The sequence below is a fragment of the Phocoena phocoena genome, chromosome 4 (assembly GCF_963924675.1).
Source record: "Phocoena phocoena chromosome 4, mPhoPho1.1, whole genome shotgun sequence".
NCBI classification, from domain to species: Eukaryota; Metazoa; Chordata; class Mammalia; order Artiodactyla; family Phocoenidae; genus Phocoena; species Phocoena phocoena.
In genome coordinates, this window is record NC_089222.1 from 91,183,154 (window position 1) to 91,207,885 (window position 24,732).

The window sequence follows — 24,732 nt, forward strand, 5'->3', positions numbered from 1 at the left end:
AGACTGCCAAGGACCACCAAGAGAGCACAGCGGAAACGCCCGCAGACCCTCCTCGGTGTTTAAATTTCAGCGGGAGGAAGCGTGGCCTAACGTGAGTAGGAGAACGCCACGCCCCCACGGGGCGGGGCTGTCTCACAGCCACCGTCTCCCTAGAGGCGGGGAAGGGGCGGGGGCCACACGTGACGTCATCCAGGGAGCCCTCCCTGGTTGGAGGGAATTTAGAAGAGACTAGGTGGGAAGGAGGCGGAGTCTAGTTTCCCTGGTGATGGGTTGCCCGGCGGTCGCCTGGTAACCGGCCGCGGAGGTCCTGGCTGAGCCAGCTCAGGCCGCGGAGGTCTGTGGGCCGGAGCTGACGCTGGACTCTTTCTGTCTGTTCCGCGATGGCAGCGGCAGTGGTCACGCCGTCGGGTTTGGAGGATGGGGTTTCTCGGTCCCGCGGCGAAGGGGCAGGGGAGGTGGTCGTGGAACGGGGCCCCGGCGCGGCCTACCACATGTTCGTGGTGATGGAGGACCTGGTGGAGAAGCTGAAGTTGCTCCGCTATGAGGAGGATCTCCTCCGGAAAAACAACCTGAAGCCCCCGTCCAGGTGGGTGCCCTTGTCCCCCGAGCGCCTGGATACGGGCTGGGCTCTGGGGAGATGCCTTCCTCCGGCCTTCGGGGGAACGCCAAGCGCGGGTTAGCGAACACTTGCCTCTGTCTTCCTACGCAGGAAAGGGCACTTCACCCCAAACTTGGCGACGGAGGGCCGGACTACTCACGGAGCTTAGACTTCGTATTTTCGTAGGGAGAGTAAAGTTTTGGAACTACAGATAGGATTGGAAGACAGCTTGCCTAGAGCACACACGCGGCTCCATAAAACACAATTTTTTTTTCGGATTATAAACGTAATAAAACAACCTCATAGAAAACTCAGAAAACACAAGAAAATGTGTAAGAATAGTACTGCAGTCACTCATAATCTCATCCCGAAAGATGAATGCCATTATCAGTTTAGATCTATCTCTAGTTTTTGTTTTCCTCTTTGAGAGCCTGTCCCTACAACTTGTAACTGTGGGTACCTAGACCTTGCTGAGCACTTTGTATGCAGTTAGTAAACTTGTTCACTAATTGCTATGGTTTAAAAGACTTCTGCCTTTGCAGTAACGGTATTCTCGGAAACTGAGAAGTGAAAAAGACAAATGAAATGACAATTATTGGAATTGTCTCTCTCTCATAGAACCCAAAGGCCTGCCCTGTTCTGGTGGGGAATAAGTCCATCATCCTCAAGCCACTGGCATTAGTTACTGAGAGTAGTGGACAGCCAGCACTTTCTCTTCCAGTCAGTGTAGCTTAGTGATAGCCTCATAAATAAGTTTTATAGCTTTCCTTCACATTAGTACTTAATTTTTTGTGTTTATTTTAAATCAAGAATTTGTAGTACTTTCTCTTAAAGGCTACAGCTAGTCTCAAATAATTTCCCTTGACAGTTTGGATCTCATTTCTTGTTCTCTTCCAATAACTCACATTAGAAGATATGTAGGCTTCATGTAAACTGCCCATATTGCTAAGCCAGTCCGTAATAGGAGAAAAGTTAGAGGAAGAATCATTGTTGCTTGATTCATAATAGAAATTGTAGGATTGGAAGTTTTTACTTAAATGAATAGGATAATATAAACAACCAACATCTTCTATGTTAATAAAAATGTGGTTTTTTAATCCAAGTATATTTTCAAACTAAAAGAAAGGCCTTAAGGTTCTATTGATATAATCTGTATACTATTTCCTCAGCAGGTTAGCAGGGTACTTTGAGTGATGGATTTGCATGGAAATATCCTAGTTTAATGGTTCTCAAAGTGCAGTCAACAGACCAGCAGAATCAGTATCACCTGGGAACTTATTAGAAGTGCAGTCCCGCAGGCCCTTTCCCTGGTCTAGTGTATCAGAAATCCTAGGGGTGGGGCCGGGGCCCAGAAGTCTGTTTTAACAAGCTTTCCAGGTGATTCTGATGCCTGCTAAAGTTTGAGAGCCACTGTCCTAGGTCTACACTATTTAACAGTATCCTCTGTCTTGGAGTTGTTATCAGCTGATACGGAAAAGATGGGTTGTTAGTGGTGGGTGACCATACATTGATACCTACCTGGAAGGACTTCATGGCCTTTTCTTCTTCCCAGCTTTCTGTTATCTTTCAGAACATTTACACTTACCCTGCAGGAAAAAGTTTTGGAAACAGGAAGGAGTAGACTGCTGATTCTTACGAAAAATAGTTATAATATCTATAAATCCAAATGTAAACACAATAGTGATGGCTACACATAAAAGCAAAATAAGATCTTTGATCAAACTGACCAATGCTGTTGCTAGCAGGTTTTATTCCTGATATGTTTAGGCACAAATCATGTTGACCCTCATAGGGCTATTTTTAGTAGGCTGGGGATTTAACCTAAAGTCAACAAATGTTTGTTAGACTGGGGATGTGATAAAACGCAGTGGTTCTTACTCCTGGCTGCACCTTAGAACCACCTAGGAAGCTTTCGAAACATGCCCATACTGGAGCTTCACTCCCAGAAGTTCTGATTTAATCTGCGAGGGAAGAAGCAATGTTTAGTAAGGTAGCAATAGTTTGACAAGATCCTCAAGTGATTCAATATGCAGCCAAGATGAGAACAACTGTTTAACGTAGAGGATAGGTTAGAATCAGTAAGCAAAGATAACAGTGACATTGTAAAAAATGTAAAAATGCATAGTGAATAATCATTAAGGTCTTTTTTTAACCTCTGAGCATCTCTTAATTCCAAATGACCATTTTCTGGAAGTACTCTCTTATTAATTATTCCTGACACATAAATGATTTTGGCCAAAGTTCTACATGCTCGGTTTTTTAACATGACCTGCACTTTCTGGATGTAAAGTCTTTGATCTAATATTTTGTGTCCAGTAGTAATTGCCCTTATCCTGTTGATTAAAAACTTTAATGTGAGTGTTGTGGTTTACTAGAAACTTCAAAGAGTGAATTATCAATGTGTTTTGTTGTTAAAGCCATTTGGAAAAAAAATCCTTTGGCAATTTTGGATTTAGCTCCTTTAGCTACTATGGACTTGTTTGAAATATTTCATATTCTACCCTCTCCCCTTCTTTTGAAACAGACACTATTTTGCACTGCCTACCAATCCTGGGGAACAGTTCTACATGTTTTTCACTCTTGCTGCTTGGTTGATTAATAAAGCAGGACGCCCCTTTGAGCAGCCTCAAGAATATGATGACCCTAATGCAACAATCTCTAACATATTATCTGAACTTCGATCATTCGTAAGTGTAAACAACTCTCTTCTTTCTGCATGTTCTCAAGTTAGGACATTTTTAATATTGGTAATACAGCCACATAAATGCTAGCCTTTTAGAAGAATTCTCTGAATAACTATATATATACACATGCATATATATGTGTATATATGTATACATATAATTATATCTAGATTTATTTTTCAGGTAAAATCGTCTCAGAATGGTTGATATTATAACATTAATGCCACTTCTAAACATGTTTAGTGTGTACACATTATAGCCGAAAGTAATAATATTTTTCTTAATCTTGATATGTCTCTGAGATAAATTTATGGATACTTAGTTCTCCTTCTAAAAAATGACTAAAAACTAGGAAGCTGGAACACTGTATTTTGAAAGGGAACTTTGATTTAATAGACCATGATAGCAGTTGTACTTTTCTGACTTTTCCTGGGGACAAGCAGTAAGAATTTTTGGCACACATGTTATTGATTTTTGACAAGTGAATCACTTCATCCTTCGCATGGTTGTTTAATGATATGATACCAACCTAGTGGTTATACTGAATTTTCACCCTAACAAGATCGATTATTTTTTCTGCTGTCATGAGGTTATTGCCTTTTAATTTGATACTTTTGACAGTAAAACATATTCATTTTCCTTTAGTATTTCTGTACCAATGGATTAAAAAAAAGACTAAAGAGATGGATTTCTAAGAAGCAATGTAATTAGTTATTTTAAATCATATTTGAAGAATAGAGAAGTGATACACTTATTCAGCAGTACTTTGCTTAAAATATTTTGACATTTGCAATATAAATAACAAGTTATACCCTGTTTATCTTTTGTATTTCAGGGTAGAACTGCAGATTTCCCTCCTTCAAAATTAAAATCGGGTTATGGAGCACATGTATGCTATGTTCTTGACTGTTTAGCCGAAGAAGCATTAAAATATACTGGTTTCACTTGGAAAAGGTAAAAATTACCCCACCTGGCAAAAGTAATTTTATGTGCGGAGCTTTTTGTTCTAAGGGTTCAGAGCTATTTAGTTGAACTGATAGGAAGTATTTCTTCTTGACTGTTCTAAACTGAAAATGCCACACTTAATTAGAAAACTTAGTATAGACAAAATTGGAATATCTGGTATCTTCAAAACCAGTTTTGATATTGTGCCCCTTCCCAGTTGAGATATATAATTATTAAGGATTTAACTGTAACTGTATATCCTGGTCAATTTAGGAAATTTTTTAAAAGTTTCTTTGCATATATTTATTTATACAACCAAAGATAGTATATACATGGGGGTAAATGATAGCTACAGATTTAAGGGAAAAAATGGAAATTAATATAGTATTTTAAGTGGGATTTTCTCCTTTGTTTATAGTGACTGGGCAAGAATAATACTGAAGAAGCCACCTGACACTCTGTTAGATATCGTTCATTGCTTCTTTCTCCGACCTGTGATTTGTTTATATTTCTATTGTTGTATCTATACCATGGTATTAAAGTCATTTGTTTACAAGTCTGGCTTTCTTGCTAGAAATTATGAAATCTTTGTATGTACTCTATGGCAGTTAACATAGCATTTGATATATCATAGATGCTCAATAAATGTTGACCACATGGATAAGGGAATAAAATATTAAGAAACTATCAATTTGTATAGGTTATAATTAGAAAATATATAAATTTGGTCCTTTGGAGATTGGGATTATTGATAGGTTAGAGACTGTGGAAGGCATTTTTCAGGTAAAAACATGAGCAAGCAGTGAATTTGGATTAGAACTACCTTCTTGGAAAGGTGTATATATTGTTTGTATATTTTAATGTATATTCAGTTACATTCTCTCTGGAAAGTTATCTACTCTCTATTAATGAATACTTTTAAAAACGTACTTGGCTTAGGTTATCATCAGGTTGAACCATATGAAATTACTGATATTCATCTATTTTTGAACTAAAAAAATGGTAATTTCATACGCTCCAACCCAAACAGTACCACTTAGTGCAGTGTGAAGAATGAGTACATAATCTACATTACTTCTTTATTAGATTCCATGAAATGTTATGAGATATCCTGCATTTGGCATTTTTTAAAAATTATTAAATATATTGCCTAATGAATTCTAAATTCACCAGAAATTATTGGTATCTTAACCACTAAGATAACCAATTGGTATCTTTCCCCCCATGTATATATGGTTCCTATAAATTATACAAATCACAATGTGTGACCAAGAATAAGATATGCTAAGAAACAAAGGAAGTACCAAATTAAATAGATAATTTGGTACTTCCTTTGTTTCTTAGCATATCTTATTCTTGGCCACGGATTGTGATTTGTATAATTTATAGGGACCATATATACATGGGGGAAAGCAGGGGGAAACATTGAAAATAGGGATTAGAGAATATATCAACTATGTGATATGTAAGTGACGTAGAAGTTACGTGTTTATAGATGCTTATTTTATATATCTAAATATGCTAAAACAAACCCTAGAAAACGTAGAAATCCTAGGAAAGCATTGCCTTTAAGATATTATCTAGTTCTAACTAGTTAAAAAAAAAAAAAGGAAATTATTCTTTAAGAAGATTGATTTGGTTTGTAGTACTTTACTTCCTTAATATTAAATGTCGATTTTTGTATTTTGTTAACCTGAGGTATGGATTTTTAAAATAACTTTCCAGAAATAAATGCAAAGACTTTTTTTTAAAAGATTTATTTTTTTTTTTAATTTTATTTATTTTTGCTTCATTGGGTCTTAGTTGCGGCACACGGGATCTTCATTGAGGCATGCAGGATCTTTCTTTGTGGCATGCAGGCTTCTCTTTAGTTGTGGTGTGCGGGTTTTTTCTCTTCACTAGTTGTCGCGCACAGATTCCAGGGCGTGTGGGCTCTGTAGTTGTGGCACACAGGGTCCAGAGCGCGTGAGCTCTGTAGTTTCCGGCCCACGGGCTCTAGTTAAGGCACGCGAGCTCAGCAGTGGTGGCACGTGGGCTTAGTTGCCCTGTGGCATTTAGGATCTTAGTTCCCTGACCAGGGATAGAACCCCCATCCCCTGCATTGGAAGGCAGATTCTTTAGCACTGGACCACCAGGGAAGTCCCCAAATACTTTTGAGTATTTTCAGTATGGGAAATGTGTGTCATTAATCTTGATGGAGAAAAGAGTGCTCAATACTTAGTGTTAGGACCACTGTTTAGATTTTGGAAATAAGAACAAAGCTGGAGTCCTTCTTATTACCTCTATCAAAATAAATTTCAGGACTTCCCTGGTGGCACAGTGGTTAAGAATCTACCTGCCAGTGCAGGGGACACAGGTTTGAGCCCTGGTCCAGGAAGATCCCACATGCCACGGAACAACTAAGCCCGTGTGCCACAACTACTGAGCCTGCACTCTACAGCCCGCAAGCCACAACTACTGAAGCCCACACGCCTAGAGCCTGTGCTCTAGAAACCACTGCAAGAGAAACTACTGCAAGAGAAACCACTGCAATGAGAAGTCTGCGCACTGCAACAAAGAGTACCCCTGCTCACCACAACTAGAGAAAGCCTGCACGCAACAACGAAGACCCAATGCAGCCAAAAATAAATGAATAAATAGATACATTAAAATTTTTTTAATAAATTTCAGATTGATCAAAGACGTAAATGTGAAAAATGAAACTATAGGAGTGCTGAAAGACCAAAGGGTTGTGGAATGTGTCATGTGATGGAAAAGCCTTATGTATATGATGTTAAAGCTAGGACCCATGCAAGAAAATGTTGCTAAGTCTATGTAATAAGAATTGTAACAGTCCTGAATAGCTAAGAGTATAAGAAATAAATAGGAAAAATATTCTTAACACAGTTAGGCAAAGCATTAATTTTCTTAATATACATACACAAGGGCAGGGGGCATAAATATGCATTTCACTGAAAAACACATAACCAATTGAAATATGAAGAGGTATTCAACCGCTCTCATGTGAAAGAAATGCAGTTAAAACAAGAGTGAGGTTTTTTCACTTAGATGATTGGAAAGGATTAAAGTTTGTTTACCATATTGGCAGATGTTTACCATATTGGCGAATGTATGGAAACAGAGTCCCTGTTGTGCGAGTGTAAATTAGGGTAACATTTTGGAAGCTGGTTTTAGCAATATCGAGCAAAACAATAAAATGTACAAAGTTGTCGACCCAGCCCTTATACTTGTACAAATTTATTTTAAATGATATACATAAATGATAAATGTATAAGGATGATCTTTTCAGTATTGTCTAGTAAAGAAGCTAGAAACAACGTCAATTTTCAGCCAGAGATTGCTAGTCATATGACTTATGGTTCAGTGGCATACACTGCAGGTATGTTGGGGGCGGTGAGGGGAAGTTGTACACTTGACCTTTGAACGATGCAGAGCTTAAGGCTGTGGAAAATCCGTATATAACTTGTAGTAGGCCTTCCTTATAAGTCATCCCTCCAAATCCGCAGTTCTGCATCTGCAGATTCAATCTACCACAAAACGTGTAGCAGTGTAGTATTTACTATTGAAAAAAATCTCTGTGTAAATAGACCCACGCAATTCAAACCCATGTTGTTCAGGAGTCAACTGTATATGTACTTAAGTGTGGTATATTAGTAAGTGAAGAAAGTAGGTTGGCTAACAGTATGTGTGGTATCATCCCATTTATGTACTTGATTCTTCAAATTTGGAGGTAAACATTTTTGCTTCTTTACATAGAAGGTTTCAGGAAGGATACGTGAAACATTTATCAGTGATTCTGGAAAAGGGGGCAGGTGAAAAAGGACCAGAACTGGTGTAGCGGGGGGATCCTTAATATTCACATTATGCCTTTTTGCTCTGCTGAAATGTTTTGGTTTTTACTCTCATCTCATGTTAAGCTTTATTATTTTAGACCAACATACCCAGTGGAAGAATTAGAAGAAGAAACTGTTGCAGAAGATGATGCAGAATTAACATTAAATAAAGTGGATGAAGAATTTGTGGTATGTGTGTTGCGGAACTTTTTGTTCATTTTCACCATTGGATTCATTTCCCTTAATCAGTATCAGTTGTTTAGACCTTTAGTTAAGTTAATACTCATGTTCTGTAATGATTGAGGTCTGAATTTTAGCAGGGGTTCTTCAAATGTAGACAGGAAGTAGTAGACCGCTAGTTATATGGGTTAACATTTTATTAACAACCATTCATGATCTTAAATAGGCCATAAATAATAAAGAATTTAGAGGAGAGCAATAGAATTTAGGATTAATGCATTCCGCTTCATAAGAACACCATTCATTTCTCAGGAACTCCTTTATGCTTCTAAAATTAGGATGAAGACCACCCTGCAGGAACTTAAAAAATACTTATACATACCAACATTATTTAAATTGTTTGGCAGCATCTGGGCCTATCCGCATACTTAACATTCTATCTATAGTGTGAAATTAAATGTTCACGTCTCTACAACAGACTAGACTAGGAAAATGGTGGAGAAAAAGAGCTTTTCTTCAGAACCAGATATGGATTGACCCTGGTGTTTTAGGAAGTGTACATATGATTTGAAATTAAAATGGCAGGGAAAAAGACTTTGTAGTGTATTTTACTGTCATAAACCAATTAAATTTTTCAGGTGATTTTTTTGAATCCACAGAAAGTATATTCTGTATTTCAGCTTAAAGTAATTTATTAAGGTACTGTATGCTGCAAAGATATTAATCACTGCATTATTTTATAGTGAATGACGAAAATAACCATTAAATAAATTAGACTATATCAGATAGTAGAATATCATATAGCCATTAAAAATTGTTTACAGAGAAGGGCTTCCCTGGTGACGCAGTGGTTGAGAGTCCACCTGCCGATGCAGGGGACACGGGTTCATGCCCTGGTCCGGGAAGATCCCACATGCTGTGGAGCGACTAGGCCCGTGAGCCATGGCCACTGAGCCTGCGCATCCGGAGCCTGTGCTCCGCAACAGAAGAGGCCACAATAGTGAGAGGCCCGTGTACCACAAAAAAAAAAAAAGAAATGTTAGTGACATGAGGATGACAACTTATACTATATGCATAAACTCAACTATATAAAATATGCAGAAAAAAAATTAATATATTAACATTAGTTATATATGGGTAGAGGGATTATGGATGATTATTTTCTTTTCTATACATCTTTATATCTTCAAAGTTTTTAACATGTATTTTATTAGCAGTAGAAATATTTTAAACCATATGTATTAAAAAGATGACTGCTATTTATAGAAGGAAAAAGACCACTATAAAACAAATCAATTTAAAAGGTATCTTTCTTAATGTGATAAATTTTTAAAGTTAAGGTAAAAATGTAGTCATTCATGTGTTCATTGAGCATCTGTTATGTAGCAGGCACTGGGCAAGAACCTGATGATGCTGGATGTACAAAAACTCTGAGGCAGGAAGGAGCTTAGCATGACCAAGGAACTGAGAGAAAACCACAGTGGCCGTATCTCCTAAGTGAGCGGGAGGGTGGCTTAAGATTAACTGGGAAGATAGACCAGGTCCAGATCATTTTGGGTGTTTTAAGTTTAGACTTTATACTTTGTGTAATAGATCTTTCCATTCAGGCTCAGAAAATTTTAAGTCCTCACATAGTCCCAGTTGTTCATCTCACTTATTTTACTTGGGTATCTTCCTCATCTTGTCTTCTTAGTTACTGTTTATTAGTTATTAGTTAATAGCTTATCTACAGATACCTGGTCCTAGTGCATCAATATTTAGCTTCAGGGCTTCCCTGGTGGCGCAGTGGTTGAGAGTCCGCCTGCCGATGCAGGGGACACGGGTTCGTGCCCCGGTCTGGGAAGATCCCACATGCCGCGGAGCGGCTGGGCCCGTGAGCCATGGCTGCTGAGCCTGCACATCCGGACCCTGTGCTCCGCAACGGGAGAGGCCACAACAGTGAGAGGCCCGCGTACCGGAAAAAAAAAAAAAAATTTAGCTTCAAAGACCTATAACTCAAAACTGCTAGTCAGGGGGAAAAAAGGAAGAAAACCTACTAATCAGAAGGAAAACTCTATGAGGGCAGAAACCAATTTTGCACATTTTTTGTATCTCCAGTTTATTATGCAGTGCCTGGTGCATTAGTAAGTGTTCATTAAATATTTGACCAAAAATCACCTGTCAGCATATTGCTTGTAACTTTTAGAAATTATAGCTTTTTTTTTTTTCTGAGAACCATTTAAAGTTCAAAGCAGCATTATTGTTTGTGTAAATTAGAGAAACAAACTAGAAAGCAGCCTCTTCACACATTTCTTGCCAACTGTGAAGTAGAGACCTTCTGCTGTCATAAGATCAAGCTGAAGGCCTTCCTCAGGGGGTTGCCTCTGAGGCTGTCATGTCTGTTGAATTTTTTTATTTCCTTTCTTCCTTATTGTCATTATATTATCCTAAGGAACCCTCTCTTACCTCTCCCATTCCTCTTGCTAAGGAGAGCTGGATCAGTGCCAAAAAGCCTTTGACTGGTGGGATAGTACTTCATTTTGTTGCCAGTTTGTGGGGTAGCTCAAGGATGGTAAAGATCATTTCTGACAGAGTAAAGTTAGTCTATAATCAACAAGGAACTCAAAACCTTCAGTTTTAGACTGGCCAAATAAAGATAGGACACATTGGAAAGAATGAAAGTGAGGAGAGAGAGGGGAGGAGGGAGAGAGAGAGGCAGAGAGGAAGGGAGGGAGGATTGGGATCACGACACAGAATATTTTCAAAGAATATTCTCACAGAATGTTCTCACAGTATATAATCATATCCTTAGTAATTGGCAATAAAAGAATTAAGAGGATACATATTAGGCAAAGAAATGACAGGAAATTGTTGAGTGCCTTCTAAATTACTGAGATTAAAATCCTCTTAATTTATTTTAAAACTATTTTTGAGTCTGTTTATATTCAAATTCCTTTCGAATGCTTTCTTAATAATATTTAGTAACTTAAATCCTTTTTCTAGTACCTACTCTTAAAGCTTTTTGCCTATGAGTGTTCAGGCCACCACAATTCAACAAGTATTTATTGATCACCTATATTAATAGTACTGATTAGGTTATTATAAAAACATTATAAACTTGTCTCTTCTCCCATGGGCACTAAGTCACTGGCATTTCAATCATTTGCTCTGGCTAAGTAGACCATCACTAGTGCAAACACAGGATAGACTGAGCTGTTTCTCAAAGGTGTGGCTCTGCATGTATGCTTAAGATTTAACATGTAAACAGATCAGTTTTGTCTACACCTCTATGCCCCACTGCCCCATCCCCAAAAATATGAACGTTAGTTGAGTGTACGGAATCTGCATTTATATTGTTTCATGTTTTACTAAAATCTTTCCAGTTCCCCAGAGATTAGCAGAGTTCCCCTATCTTATTTTAGTGGCCCTACTCCCAGAGATTCTACTTTCTGAGTAGCTCTGGGATGGAGCCTTACATTTTCACAAGCTCCCAGGTGATGCTGATGCTGATGCTGCCTGTCTAAGAACCACAATTTGAGAACCACTGTCTTACATACTTCTTTTTTTAAATTTCTTTTATTAATTTTTACTGGAGTATAGTTGCTTTACAATGTTGTGTTAGTTTCTTGCTGTACAGCAAAGTGAATCAGTTATACATATACATATATCCACTCTTCTTTAGATTTCCTTCCCATTTAGGTCACCACAGAGCACTGAGTAGAGTTCCCTGTGCTATACAGTAGGTTCTCATTAGTTATCCATTTTATATATAGCAGTATATATATGTCAGTCCCAATCTCCCAATTCATCCCACCCCTCCTAACCCCCTTGGTAACCATACGTTTGTTCTCTACGTCTGTGACTCTATTTCTGCTTTGTAAATAAGTTCATCTCTACCATTTTTCTAGATTCCACATATAAGCAATATTATATGATATTTGTTTTTCTCTTTCTGACTCACTTCACTCTGTCTGCCACTCTCTAGGTCCATCCATGCCTCTACAAATGACCCAATTTTGTTCCTTTTTATGGCTGAGTAATGTTCCATTGTATATGTGTACCACATATTCTTTATCCATTCGTCTGATGACTGACATTTAGGTTGCTTCCACGTCTTGGCTATTGTAAATAATGCTGCAATGGACACTGGGGTGTGTGCACCCTTTCGAATTAAGGTTTTCTCCAGATATATGCCTAGGAGTGGGATTCTGGGTCATACGGAAGCTCTAGTTTTAGCTTTTTAAGGAACCACCATACTGTTCTCCATAGTAGCTGTACCAATTTACATTCCAGCCAACAGTATAGGAGGGTTCCCTTCTCTCCACACTCTCTCCAGAATTTATTGTTTGTAGATTTTTTGATGATGTCCATTCTGACTGGTGTGAGGTAATACCTCACTGTAGTTTTGATTTGCACTTCTCTAATAATTAGTGATGTTGAGCATCTTTTCATGTGTTTGTTGGCCATCTGTATGTCTTCTTTGGAGAAACGTCTATTTAGGTCTTCTGCCCATTTTTTGATTGGGTTGTTTGTTTTTTTGATATTGAGCTACATGAGCTGTTTGTATATTTTAGAGATTAATCCCTTGTCAGTTGCTTCATTTGCAAATATTTTCTCCTATTCTGAGGGTTGTCTTTTCGTTTTGTTTATGGTTTCCTTTGCTGTGCAAAAGCTTGTAAGTTTCATTAGGTCCCATTTGTTTATTTTTGTTTTTATTTTCTTACTCTAGGAGGTAGGTCAAAAAAGATCTTGCTGTGATTTATGTCATAGAGTGTTCTGCCTATATTTTCCTCTTAGAGTTTTACAGTATCCAGCCTTACATTTAGGTTTGTAATCCATTTTGAGTTTACTTTTGTGTATGGTGTTAAGAAGTGTTCTAATTTCATTTTTTACATGTAGCTGTCCAGTTTTCCCAGCACCATTTATTGAAGAGACTGTCTTTTCTCCACTGTATATTCTTGCCTCCTTTGTCATAGATTAGGTGGCCATAGGTGTGTGGGTTTATCTCTAGACTTTCTATCCTGTTCCATTGATCTATATTCCTGTTTTTTGTGCCAGTACCATACTGTCTTGATAACTGTAGCTTTGTAGTATTGTCTGAAGTCATGGAGCCTGATTCCTCCACCTCTATTTTTCTTTCTAAGATTGCTTTTGCTCTTCGGGGTGTTTTGTGTTTCCATACAAAGTGTAAAAATTTTTTTGTTCTAGTTCTGTAAAAAATGCCCTTGATAATTTGAAAGGGACTGTGTTGAATCTGTAGATTGCTTTGGGTAGTATAGTCATTTTCACAATACTGATTCTTCCAATCCAAGAACATGGTATATCTCTCCATATGTTTGTATCATCTTTGATTTCTTTCATCAGTGTTTTATAGTTTTATGAGTACAGGTCTTTTGCCTCCTTAGGTAGGTTTATTCCTAGGTATTATATTCTTTTTGATGCAATGGTAAATGGGATTGTTTCCTTAATCTCTCTTTCTGATCTTTCACCATTAGTGTATAGGAATGCAAGAGATTTGTGTATTAATTTTATATCCTGCAGCTTTACCCAATTCATTGATGAGCTCTAGTAGTTTTCTGGTAGCATCTTTAGGATTTTCTATGTATAGTATCATGTCATCTACAAACAGTGACAGTTTTACTTCTTCTTTTTCAATTTGGATCCCTTTTATTTCTTTTTCTTCTCTGATTGCCATGGCTAGGACTTTCAAAACTACGTTGAATAATAGTGGCGAGAGTGGACATCCTTGTCTTGTTCCTGATCTTAGAGGAAATGCTTTCAGTTTTTTTCACCATTGAGTATGATGTTCACTGTGGGTTTGTTGTATATGGCTTTTATTATGTTGAGGTAGTTTCCCTTTAAGCCCACTTTGTGGAGAGTTTTTATCATAAATGGGGTTGAACTTTGTCAAAAGCTTTTTCTGCATCTATTGAGATGATCATATGGTTTTTATTCTTCAATTTCTTAATGTAATGTATCATGTTGATTGATTTGCATATGTTGAAGAATCCTTGCATCCCTGGAATAAACACCACTTGATCAGGGTGTATGATCCTTTTAATGTGTTATTGGATTTGGTTTGCTAGTGTTTTGTTGGGGATTTTTGTGTCTATGTTCATCAGTGATATTGGCCTGTAGTTTTCTCTTTTTGTGGTATCTTTGTCTGGTTTTGGTATTAGGGTGATGGTGGTCAAATGAGCTTGGGAGTGTTCTTCCGTCTGTAATTTTTTGGAAGAGTTTCAGAAAGGTAGGTGTTAACTTTTCTCTAAATGTTTGGTAGAATTCGCCTGTGAAGCCATCTGGTTCTGGACTTTTGTTTGTTGGAAGACTTTTAATCACAGTTTCAATTTCAGTACTTGTGATTGGTCTGTTCATATTTTTTCCTGGTTCAGCCTTGGAAGGTTTTAGCTTTCTAAGAATTTGTCAGTTTCTTCTGGGTTGTCCATTTTATTGGCGTATAGTTGCTTGTAGTCGTCTCTTATGATCCTTTGTATTTCTGTTGTTACTTCTCCTTTTTCATTTCTGATTTTGTTGATTTGAATCCTCTCCCTCTTTTCCTTGATGAGTCTGGCTAAAGGTTTACCAATTTTGTTTACCTTCTCAAAGAACCAGCTTTTAGTTTCATTGATCTTTGCTATTGTTTTCTTTGTCTCTATTTCATTTATTTCTGCTCTGATCTTTATGATTTCTTTCCTTCTACTAACTTTGGGTTTTGTTTTGTCTTCTTTCTCTAGTTGCTTTAGATGTAATGAGAGGTTATTTGAGATTTTTCTTATTTCTTAAGGTAGAATTGTATTGCTCTAAACTTTCCTCTTAGAATTGCTTTGGCTGCATCCCATAAGTTTTGGATTGTCGTGTTTTCATTGTCATTTGTCTCTAGGTATTTTTTGATTTCTACATTGATTTCTTCAGTGATCCATTGATTATTTAGTAACATATTTTTTAGCCTCCATATGTTTGTGTTTTATACAGTTTTTTTCCTGTAATTGGTTTCTAATCTCATAGTGTTGTGGTCAGAAAAGAAGCTTGATACTTCTAAGTGCTTAAAGATAAGGGTTATCTTTGAAATCTGCCACTGCAGCTTTTGTACAACTCTACATGTGTAAGTGTCCACCAAACAACACCCACTTATTTTTTTTGTTTTTCTGTACAAGACTTCAGGGCCAAGTTCCATTTGCTTTATTACCATGTCTTTAAGCTTTGGATATGCTTGTTAAATTTGTTTCACCCACTATGTCACCTGTCACCACAAAGACATTTGAAGAGAAAGGGGAACTAAAGTTTTGTTGTATATGCTTAGAGAGCCTGCTCAGACTCTGTATTTACTGTATATTGGAGAGGGAATTGATTCTCAAAGGGTCTCTTCTGACCCCATTCCCCATATCAGTTGGGCTAGGAATCAGGACCAGCTTGGAATCTACCTGAACTTTTCTTTTAGATAGTTAATATCTAAGATACAAGTTTAGTATCTTACATGTATATATTTTACATCCTTATATACATTTAATATTTAATATCTTTAAACGAGCATATAAAAGATGAGATGTCAAAAATATACATTAATGTGATTGGTCCCTGGAGTAGGTGAGAGTATTCTAATCTGTCAGCCTCTTATTTTTGTCCATTTTAGTCATGTTACTCAAAATTTCCATTAACTCCTTCCAGTGTCTCTTTATTTCAGATATGCCACTTGGGACTGTTTCTTGTTATGTTTTTATGTTTATTTATCCCCAGGTTCACAGCAGTGGCATCTTTCTCTCTTTTTTTCTTTTCTTCAGTGACTCTAAAAGAGGTCCTATTTTTAAATGGCATCATCAAAAAACAGATAACATTATGCCCTACTTTATGCACACTACTAGGCTTTTAAATGCCCTTTCCTGCGTTAGTCTTTCTATAGAGCTTAGCATATTAAGTATGTGAAATCTGAAAATACCTTTTTTAATTACAACTTTTATAATTATTAACTTTTAAACTCTTTTATTTTTCTAAGGAAGAGGAGACAGACAATGAAGAAAACTTTATTGATCTCAGCGTTTTGAAGGCCCAGACCTATCGCTTGGTAAGTTACATGGGATACACACAGGACCAACAAGCAGTCAGTACACATATTCTGCTAGAAATTGAAACAAGTAGAAATCATTCTTGGCCATTGCTTTGTGTGTCATTTGAAAAGTAGCTCTCGAAGCTGTTTTTCTATATATACAATATTATAATTATAGCAAATATACAAATCAGAGGGGCAAGTGGGAAAGCCTTCTGTCCATACCATGGAATATCAACTCAGGGCTTCTCATGTAAACTGGAAATAATTGATTTGCCTTATGTTATTTTTTTATTATGGAAAAACATATATAGTTCAAGTTATTTTCCATTAAAATGGGCAGTATTGAATGGTCTTGATTATAGGAAATACTCAAATGGTAATTCGTTGAAATAAAATGGTTTATATTAAGACTGGTATATGGATAGGTAGTCATATGTTGCTTCAAGTCAGTTTTTGCTCTGTTTTAATTAGGAAATAAATCCAGCCTATAAAAGAGAACCCACTCAATGAGATATTTCAAAAGTACATTTGGGATTTTTCTGTTTTCCTATATGTATGTTATATTTCAATAAAGTGATACTTTTTGCATGCTCAAAAAAGTACGTATGAAACACAATCTTATTTGTTCTTTATTTAATTATTCTTATCTCAATTCTACCAACAAGTTTAGATCTAGTTTTGGGTTCCTGTCATGAAGACTTCCTTGGCCACCTCACCCCACACTGATCTCTTCACTTATCATTCACTGCCTTAGTATTGTTAGTCAGCATTAGTCAGTATTATTAATGATATGTGTGCGTTTTCTGCCCAATTTGAGATGTAATATAACATAACGTTGTGGCTAATTTTACTGAGTGTGTGAGTTGACTTTGAGACTTTCAGTACTTAACCAGCTGTCTGACCTTTGGCAGGTTTCCAACCTTCTTGTGCCTTATCTTCCTCATCTGTAAAATAAGGATAAAAATATTAGCTTTTATGTAGAGTTTTTAAAGATTAAAAGAGTTACTACATCTAAAGCATTTATAACGATGTCTGGCACATAGAAAGTACTTAAAAGGTGTTGGCAAAAACCAAAACCACACCTTCCCCCCACATTCCTTCTCTCAAATCTGACTTGTACAAGCTCCTTGCTAACACGGATAACTATCATTTTTTATATTCTCCATAGTATAACACAGAAGATTCTGAATAAATGCTTCTTAAATGAAAGAATGTATTTTTTGTTGCTCAATTGAAAATTATTTCAGAATGATGTGTTAACATTTAAATCCAAACAGATAAACTCCAGTTGTAACAATACATTTGCACATCACTTTGTAATTTTCAAAGTACTTTAAAACATGTTTTTTAGTGACCTTGTAAGGCATTTGAGAAGATGTTATTTTCATTTTACAGATACAAAAACTGAAATTTATCACCTTGGGACAGTTTGATCTTTTAAAAAGCTAATAAATTAGAGTGGCTTAATTTGAACTCAGTTTCTCCAAACTCCCAATTCTATTGCTTTTTCTCCTTTACCTTAAAACAAGAGTTCAACAGGGTAGATTCCTATCTTAAGCAAGGACACTATGGTGCTTGGTGTTCCTGTATGTGTTGAAGATGTGATGACAGAGTTCTAAAGTATGAAGAAAAAAGCATAAGTAGCGATGCATACACCGTTATTCTTAGAAAGAAGCTGATATTTGTACTCTTCATTCTTATGTTGATGGTATAAATAGAGGCCGGTAAAGGCCACCTGTAATTCCCTCTGGGCTAAGTAGTTTGAGTATTAGGAAGGAGCAAAGTGATTTAACTTGCCTTTACCATTACTCTAAGTCCCTATTGGTCCTGATTTCAATTTTTCACTTCAATTAAGCTGTGTAAGGATGGGTTTTCCCCCTACCTATGACTTTATAATTATCTAGGTATTAGATCCTTTGGACAATGATTATATAACATATACCTTTTTGAACTAAGACTATGTATGGTTTCATTTTCACAAGAGGAAGAAGTCTGAACACCAGGTGTTTGTGGATGGTCAGCCATGAAGTACTAATGAGGCAGAAAACCCTTTCATATTTTAAAAAATCTGGCAAGTTTATGATGTTGCCCACTAAAGCCATCTGCCTGAGACAGCTGTATCTGACTACAGCTTGCGATGGCTCAGGCTGCTCTTTCCCCAAGACAGAATTGCGCTATAGGTTAGTAACACAGATTTAAGATTTTGTGTTTCATGCAGCATGTGGGCTCACAATGCAGAAGAAATATTATTTTACTAAAGTTGATGTGATGAATTCTGCACTAGAGCAAGAATGATGGATACTATCTAGGAAATTGAGGTACTAAATGTATATGTGACTGCCAGCCCAGCAATGTGCGGATTACAACAGTCCCCCTCTACCTGTGGTTTTGAAACAATAGATGTTTCTCCAGTCATTCTCTAATCCTCCCCATTTTATTGTTCTTCACAGACTTTGGCATTGTGTTCATCTGATTTGTTTATTGTCTATCTCAACCAGTAGGTTGCAAACTCATCTAGAGCAGAAGCTTTTTTAACTGCTTTTGTACCTGTGCCTGGTGTGTAGAAAGTGCTCAGTACTGAATAATGTTGAATGAATACACACGTGAATGAATGCTATTTTATATTTATAGTTTTATGAGAAAGTATAGTTTAATCTTCATAGAGAAAAGAACTCAGCAATAATTGGGTCCTCTTCTATGTACTGTGTAGGATAATACAGGGAGAAATCTACTTATATTCCTTTCTTTCATTAAATAAAGCCAAGTCTAGGCCCTGAAAAGTGTGCCCTTAAGTATCATGGTGACTCAAGAACCTGGGTGTACATGAGCATTTTCCTGAGATTTCTGGTAAATGGAGCACGAGAAAAGGTAAATGAAAGAGACATATGTTGCAGATTGTGTTCTCTGGAAGTGGACACTGAGACCCAGTTTGGGATGCAAGATGTTCATGGTGAAAGGCCGGGGTGAGAAGTGTTGCCTGCTGGGCCGGTCGCCGGAGGCAGTCTGCCCTGGGAAGGGTGCGGCCCCAGGTAAGGTGGCTCTGCAGGTGGGACAGAGCCCGAGGGAGCTGACAGCCGGAAGCCGGCTGCTGGCCACCTTGCCCGCAACTGAGGGCAAGTCCTTCCTTGAAGGGAGACCCTAGAGGTCTAGCTTCCTGACTCCCACTGCATAATTGAAGCCTGTATCCGCTAATTTGAAGAATTTGTGAAGAGATGCTGTGTGCCCATTGACTAAACTTTAAGATGTCTGCCTAATCAGACTGTAACGCAGCAGCAGTATTTCATGAGCACTGAAACCGGTGTTCTAAGAAAATGGCGCTTCCTATCAATCACGAACGCTTATAGTGATGGCACTGGTTTGTTGGGAAGCAGGTGTTTTTCAGAATAGTTATTTACTTTGAGGTTTAAAAGTATTTTAAAGCCATTTTTGCTGTGATTTCTTCCTCCAATTCTGTTACCCCATTGTGGTTTTACCAATAATACAGGCATACCTCATCTTGTGGCGCTTCACTTTATTGTGCTTTGCAGATACTGTATTTTTTACAAATTGAAGGTTTGTGGCAACCCTGCATCAAGCAAGTCTACTGGTGCCACTTTTCCAACAGTATTTGCTCACTGTGTCTCTGTGTCACATTTTGATAATTCTCGAAATGTTTCAAATTGTTTTCAAATGTTTCAAAATGTTTTTCATTGTTGTTATATTTTTACAGCAATTTGTGATCAGTGATCTTTAATGTTACTGCTGCAGCTTGCTAAGGGCTCAGATGATGGTTAACATTTTTAGTGATAAAATATTTTAAATTAAAGCACATACCTTATGTTTTTAGACATAATGCTATTGCACACTTAATAGACTACAGTGTATTGTAAATACATCTTTTATATGCACTGGGAAACCAAAAAATTTGCATGACTTGCTTCTTTATTGTGGTATTTACTTTATTGAGGTGGTCTGGAACCAAACCTGCAATATCTCTGAGGTATGCCTGTACTTTGCAAGATAATAACTTCTGCAATTAGTGAAGGATTGCTTTATTTTTCCAGAGTTTGATTTGCAGGTTAGTTATTGAAATTTTGACTTTTTTCTTAGAAAGAAAAAAATATGGATGGATATTAGTCTTTGAAGCTAGCCCACAAAGTTCTACACTCTTTCTGTCCCTCTGATTTCTGAATGTTCTTGAAATCTGAAATTGAGCAGAAGTGTCCCTGAGAGTGGCCATGGTGGGAGGGACACTGGTGTGGAATTAAAGCTCTGACAGTTGGGCAGAGCCTGTGAGGGTTAGGGGTGCGGTAGAATGTTCAGAGATGTGAGGGGTGGGAGCAGGGAAGGAAGGCTCTGGTGGCAAGGTGTTCGGCAGGTGTTCTGGGTCATTTCTGTTTCAAACTTGAGTATGCTGATTGGAAAGTACCTGGATGTTCATGGTAACTATGCTGTAATTATGAGTGGTCTCTGTAGCTCCCCTCCATTCTGAAGCTCAGTGGAATCACAGCAGTAGTGTTCCGGCAGCATGATGCAGATGTGTCATTCTTCTCCCCCAGTGAAAAAAAAAAATGATGGGAGGGAAGCTGTGTGCTCTCTGAATTCTATTTTTAAATGCCCATCACTTCATTTCAAAACATTTTTTTTCAAACATGCCATAGACACCATTCTTCCTTGAGATGCTAAATTTGAGGTTTTAGAAACCAAATCCTGAGTTATACAGCGTAAAACCAACTATCTCAAAAGGTTTAAACACAATTGGTTTCTAATTACTTAGCAAAAAATTCATTGTACCAAGAATGAGAGAATTTTTATCTTAAAAAGCAGAAGCTGTAAGGAAGTAAAAATCTGGGCGTAGAATAAAAATCATCATTTCAGTTTTAGTTTAGGATGTCATTGTGGCAAGCCTGCAATATTGTGATCAAAAGGGGGAGAAGATGGATCTACTTCGATTAATATCTTAAATACTTTACATTTTCCTCATTTTACATATGATTTACACTTTACTCTTCAACAAAATGTCCTTTCTTAATACAGGAAAAAAATACCATTCTACAACACAACGTGCCCCATAGGAGGCCCCTGGTTCTGATTCCTGCTCGAGGAAAATGTTTTTTCTTCTCTTTTCCTGAAACATTTGGTTGTGAGTTCTCCTATCTGGGCTCTGACTGTGGGAAGTCTATCGTTGGTGTTTCACAGAAGAAACAATTAAAACGCCACATGTTCGAGTGTGATGGAACACATTGCTGAGTAAATGCTTTTATTTCTCTGGTAGCTAGCTCGTACCACCCCATCAGTTTTACATCTGGAGGTGAATAGGAAATGTAGGTTAGAGAAAAATGCTGTACTCCTCACTGCTCAGAGGAGGCTCAAACAGCAGTTCTTGCTGGGTGTAAAAGACACTTTTACTTGATCTTTAGTGTAGCTTTTGAACGCACACTTGAAATAGGAAAGATCCTTATTTTCATTCGTGGTGTTATTGTGAGCCTAGAAAGAAGTAGGAAGCAAGGACTTTTCAAGGTCCCTTCTAGCTCTGAGTCCATACCTTCAAGGTCAATGCTACAGTGGAAAAGCAGCCTTAGATAAAATCCTGACCACGTGTCACTAGCCATGTGGCCATACTGATTTATCCTCTCTGTAACTCAGCTTTCTTATCTGTAAGATGGGGACACAATTCAACCAAGGGTTATTTTAAGATTAAAAGAACTTGTGCACCACACCTAGCATGGTGCTGGCCTAGAGTATACATTTGATGCATTTCTTATTTTGTATAATTTTTTACCTCTCCTAGAGACTGGAATTAGTTACAAACATTCTTAGGTGCTGTAGGAGAATAGAAAAAGCCCCAGTCCCTCAATACAAATAAATTTCTAGATCACCATGAGTATTTTTGAATAAGAAGCTTACGTAGCATATAAGTTATCAAGAAGGTTGCATCTTGTTGTAAATTAGGAAGCTCTGCTGATAGCATGGCTTTATTTTCATAATCTGTCACATGAATTATTATTGAAGTCCCACTGGACTCAATCTGTGGGGTCACGTAGGGTCTCCCCTGCGGAAATGACTAAGGGGAATTTAATGAAAAGTAATACAATGATTTTTTTTCCGGGAATCATTTGAAAGCTGTCCTTTTATAAACGGGTAGGTTGTATTTCCTAAATCAACACTAACAGCCTATATTTATTATGTAATTCAGTATATTAGATGCATACCCAGAATGTGTGCTTTTTTTCAGTCCTCCTCTGCAAACGTACAACCTTTAAATACACCCACCCCCACCCATCCCCCCCAACAGTGTTAGTGCTTTGAATATCTGACTAATGATTCATTTTCATCCAGGACATCTAGTTAGTTACTAAGACCTCTGGATGCTGCCTTTGAAATCTCTCTCATCTTCATCTCCCCACCTCCCTTTTCCAAAATAGTTTTCATCTCGCTCCTCAGTCTTACTTACCAAAACGTGACTTTAGTCAGATCATTCTGAATTCAGTAACTTTTGATGGCTTTTCGTTGCCTTCAGGACAGTTTATACAGATTATAAAGCAATACATTTTTGGTCTGGCTTTCAAAACCCTTAGCAATTTGACCACTGTCCACATAGCCAACTTTATTTTCTTTCACTGGAATAACTTTTCCAGGTTAAGTTAAAGAGGACCTCTCGTAGGTTTTGAAACACCTCAGGAGTATATCTGCTCTCATCCCATCCTCTTTTCCTTTGTCTCTTACCCAAAATGCCTTCCCATCATCTCTCTACCTGACTCTTCAATGTTCAAGGTTCAGCTCAAACTCTGCCCTCTTAGTGATACCTTCCCTTCTCACCCAGCCCCATTTAATCCTATGATCCACAAATGTACAACCCACAAATCTTCATAAAACACAACTAGCATGTTCTTTTATGAGGATTTTTTATCATTTTATTCACTGTCCCTGGAGTAGCACAGTACCTGGTATATAGTAGGTACTAAATAAAGTTTGGTGGGCTAAGTTATTTTACCTTGTTTGTAACTTTACTTTGCCTCCCCTCTGGCTTGAAGGACAAAATTCACATTCCTCAGCCTGTCCTCTAAGGTCTTTCACAATATATTCAGTATTTTTTGCTCCCCAGTATTCACCTTTTTAAGCCCCTCGTCTCTCTTCTCGTGTGATCTTCACAAGCTGTGTTCATTCAATATTTCATATTTTGGCTTATGATGCTCTCCTGGCTATATAAACCCTTGGCTTGCCTTTTCTGCCTGTTTACATCCCCAACTTCCTTGTAAAGTTAAACTTAAATCTCACCATCGCCATTAAAACGCACTTCTCTCTCTTATTCAAACTCGTGAAGCATTTACCACCTGTACCAGCTAGTTTTTGGAAGTTAATTCAACATATATTTTTACTTGTTTTTATTGAAAAAACTTTATTGTTTTTAAAAGGGAAGTATATTCATTGGGTTTTTTTTTAATGAAAGCACAAAAGAGTACAAAGAAAAAATTAAAAATTTCTTCAAATCTCAGCTCCCGGATATAAACATTATATCCCTTTATGCATAATTGCCCTGAGATCATGTAAGATGCTAACATTTAATGAATCTGGATGAAAGGTATATGGGAATTCTTTGTGCTACTTGTGTAATTTTTTGTGTAAGTCTGAAAAAAATTATACTGACACAAAAATAGATTAATGAAGTAGTGCAGAGTTCATAAAATAATCCACATATACAGTTGTATTAGTATATGAAGCAATGCAAATCAATCAGGAAAACTATTCAATTAAATGGTGATAGAATAACAGGCTATTCATTTGGAGAAAAAAGATGGACTCCTCCCTCATATCTTACACCCAAATAAACCTCACATGGATCAACAAATTAAAAAATGATGAGGCACAAGAATATGAGTGGCAAGTGTAGTATTCATGGGTTGAAATAGGCATGATAAAGCATGGCAAGAAAACTAAAAACCATAAAGGAAAAATACTAATAAATCTGAACGCATAAAAATTAAAACCTTATATATGGAGGGGTGGGGAACACCATAAAGTTAAAAAACAAGTAATAAACTGGGCGGATATAGTTGTTACCTATATGACAAAGGATTGATAGGCGTACAGTAAGGTGTTTCAGAGCTTGTGCTCTAGGGTAACATTGCCTGGGCCCTGCCACTCACTAATGATGTGACATTGGGAAAATTACCTAACTGCTCTCTACCTCATTTTTCTCATTCGAAAAAAATAGGAATAAGTCTCCTTTGATTCATGGTGTTATTACTGGGCACTTAACCCATATGTAAAAGTATCTAGTACCAAGCGTGGCATATAATAATGATAATTATAGCTGCTAACATATATTGAGGGCTTACTATGTACCAAGTATTGTGAAAGCCTTTCAAATACATCATTTAATTTAATCACCATATCAACCCTTCCAATGAGGAGAGGGTACTATTATTATTCCCATTTTACAGATGGGAACCCTGAGGTTTAATGACAGCTAGTAAGTGATGAAGGGGG

At 37.3% G+C, this 24,732-nt stretch overlaps 1 protein-coding gene across 1 annotated transcript in view; it reads left to right on the forward strand.

Annotated features, from left to right (window-relative positions):
* Window positions 1-273: 273 nt before the first annotated feature.
* Window positions 274-24,732, forward strand: part of IFT57 (intraflagellar transport 57) — a 60,027-nt gene continuing 35,568 nt past the window's right edge. Inside the window, exons 1-5 of the mRNA XM_065876340.1 lie at window positions 274-586; window positions 3,123-3,285; window positions 4,118-4,236; window positions 8,159-8,249; window positions 16,210-16,278. Coding sequence (XP_065732412.1) covers window positions 381-586; window positions 3,123-3,285; window positions 4,118-4,236; window positions 8,159-8,249; window positions 16,210-16,278 — 648 coding nt within the window. The 5' untranslated portion in view covers window positions 274-380. The remainder of the gene's footprint in view (window positions 587-3,122; window positions 3,286-4,117; window positions 4,237-8,158; window positions 8,250-16,209; window positions 16,279-24,732) is intronic.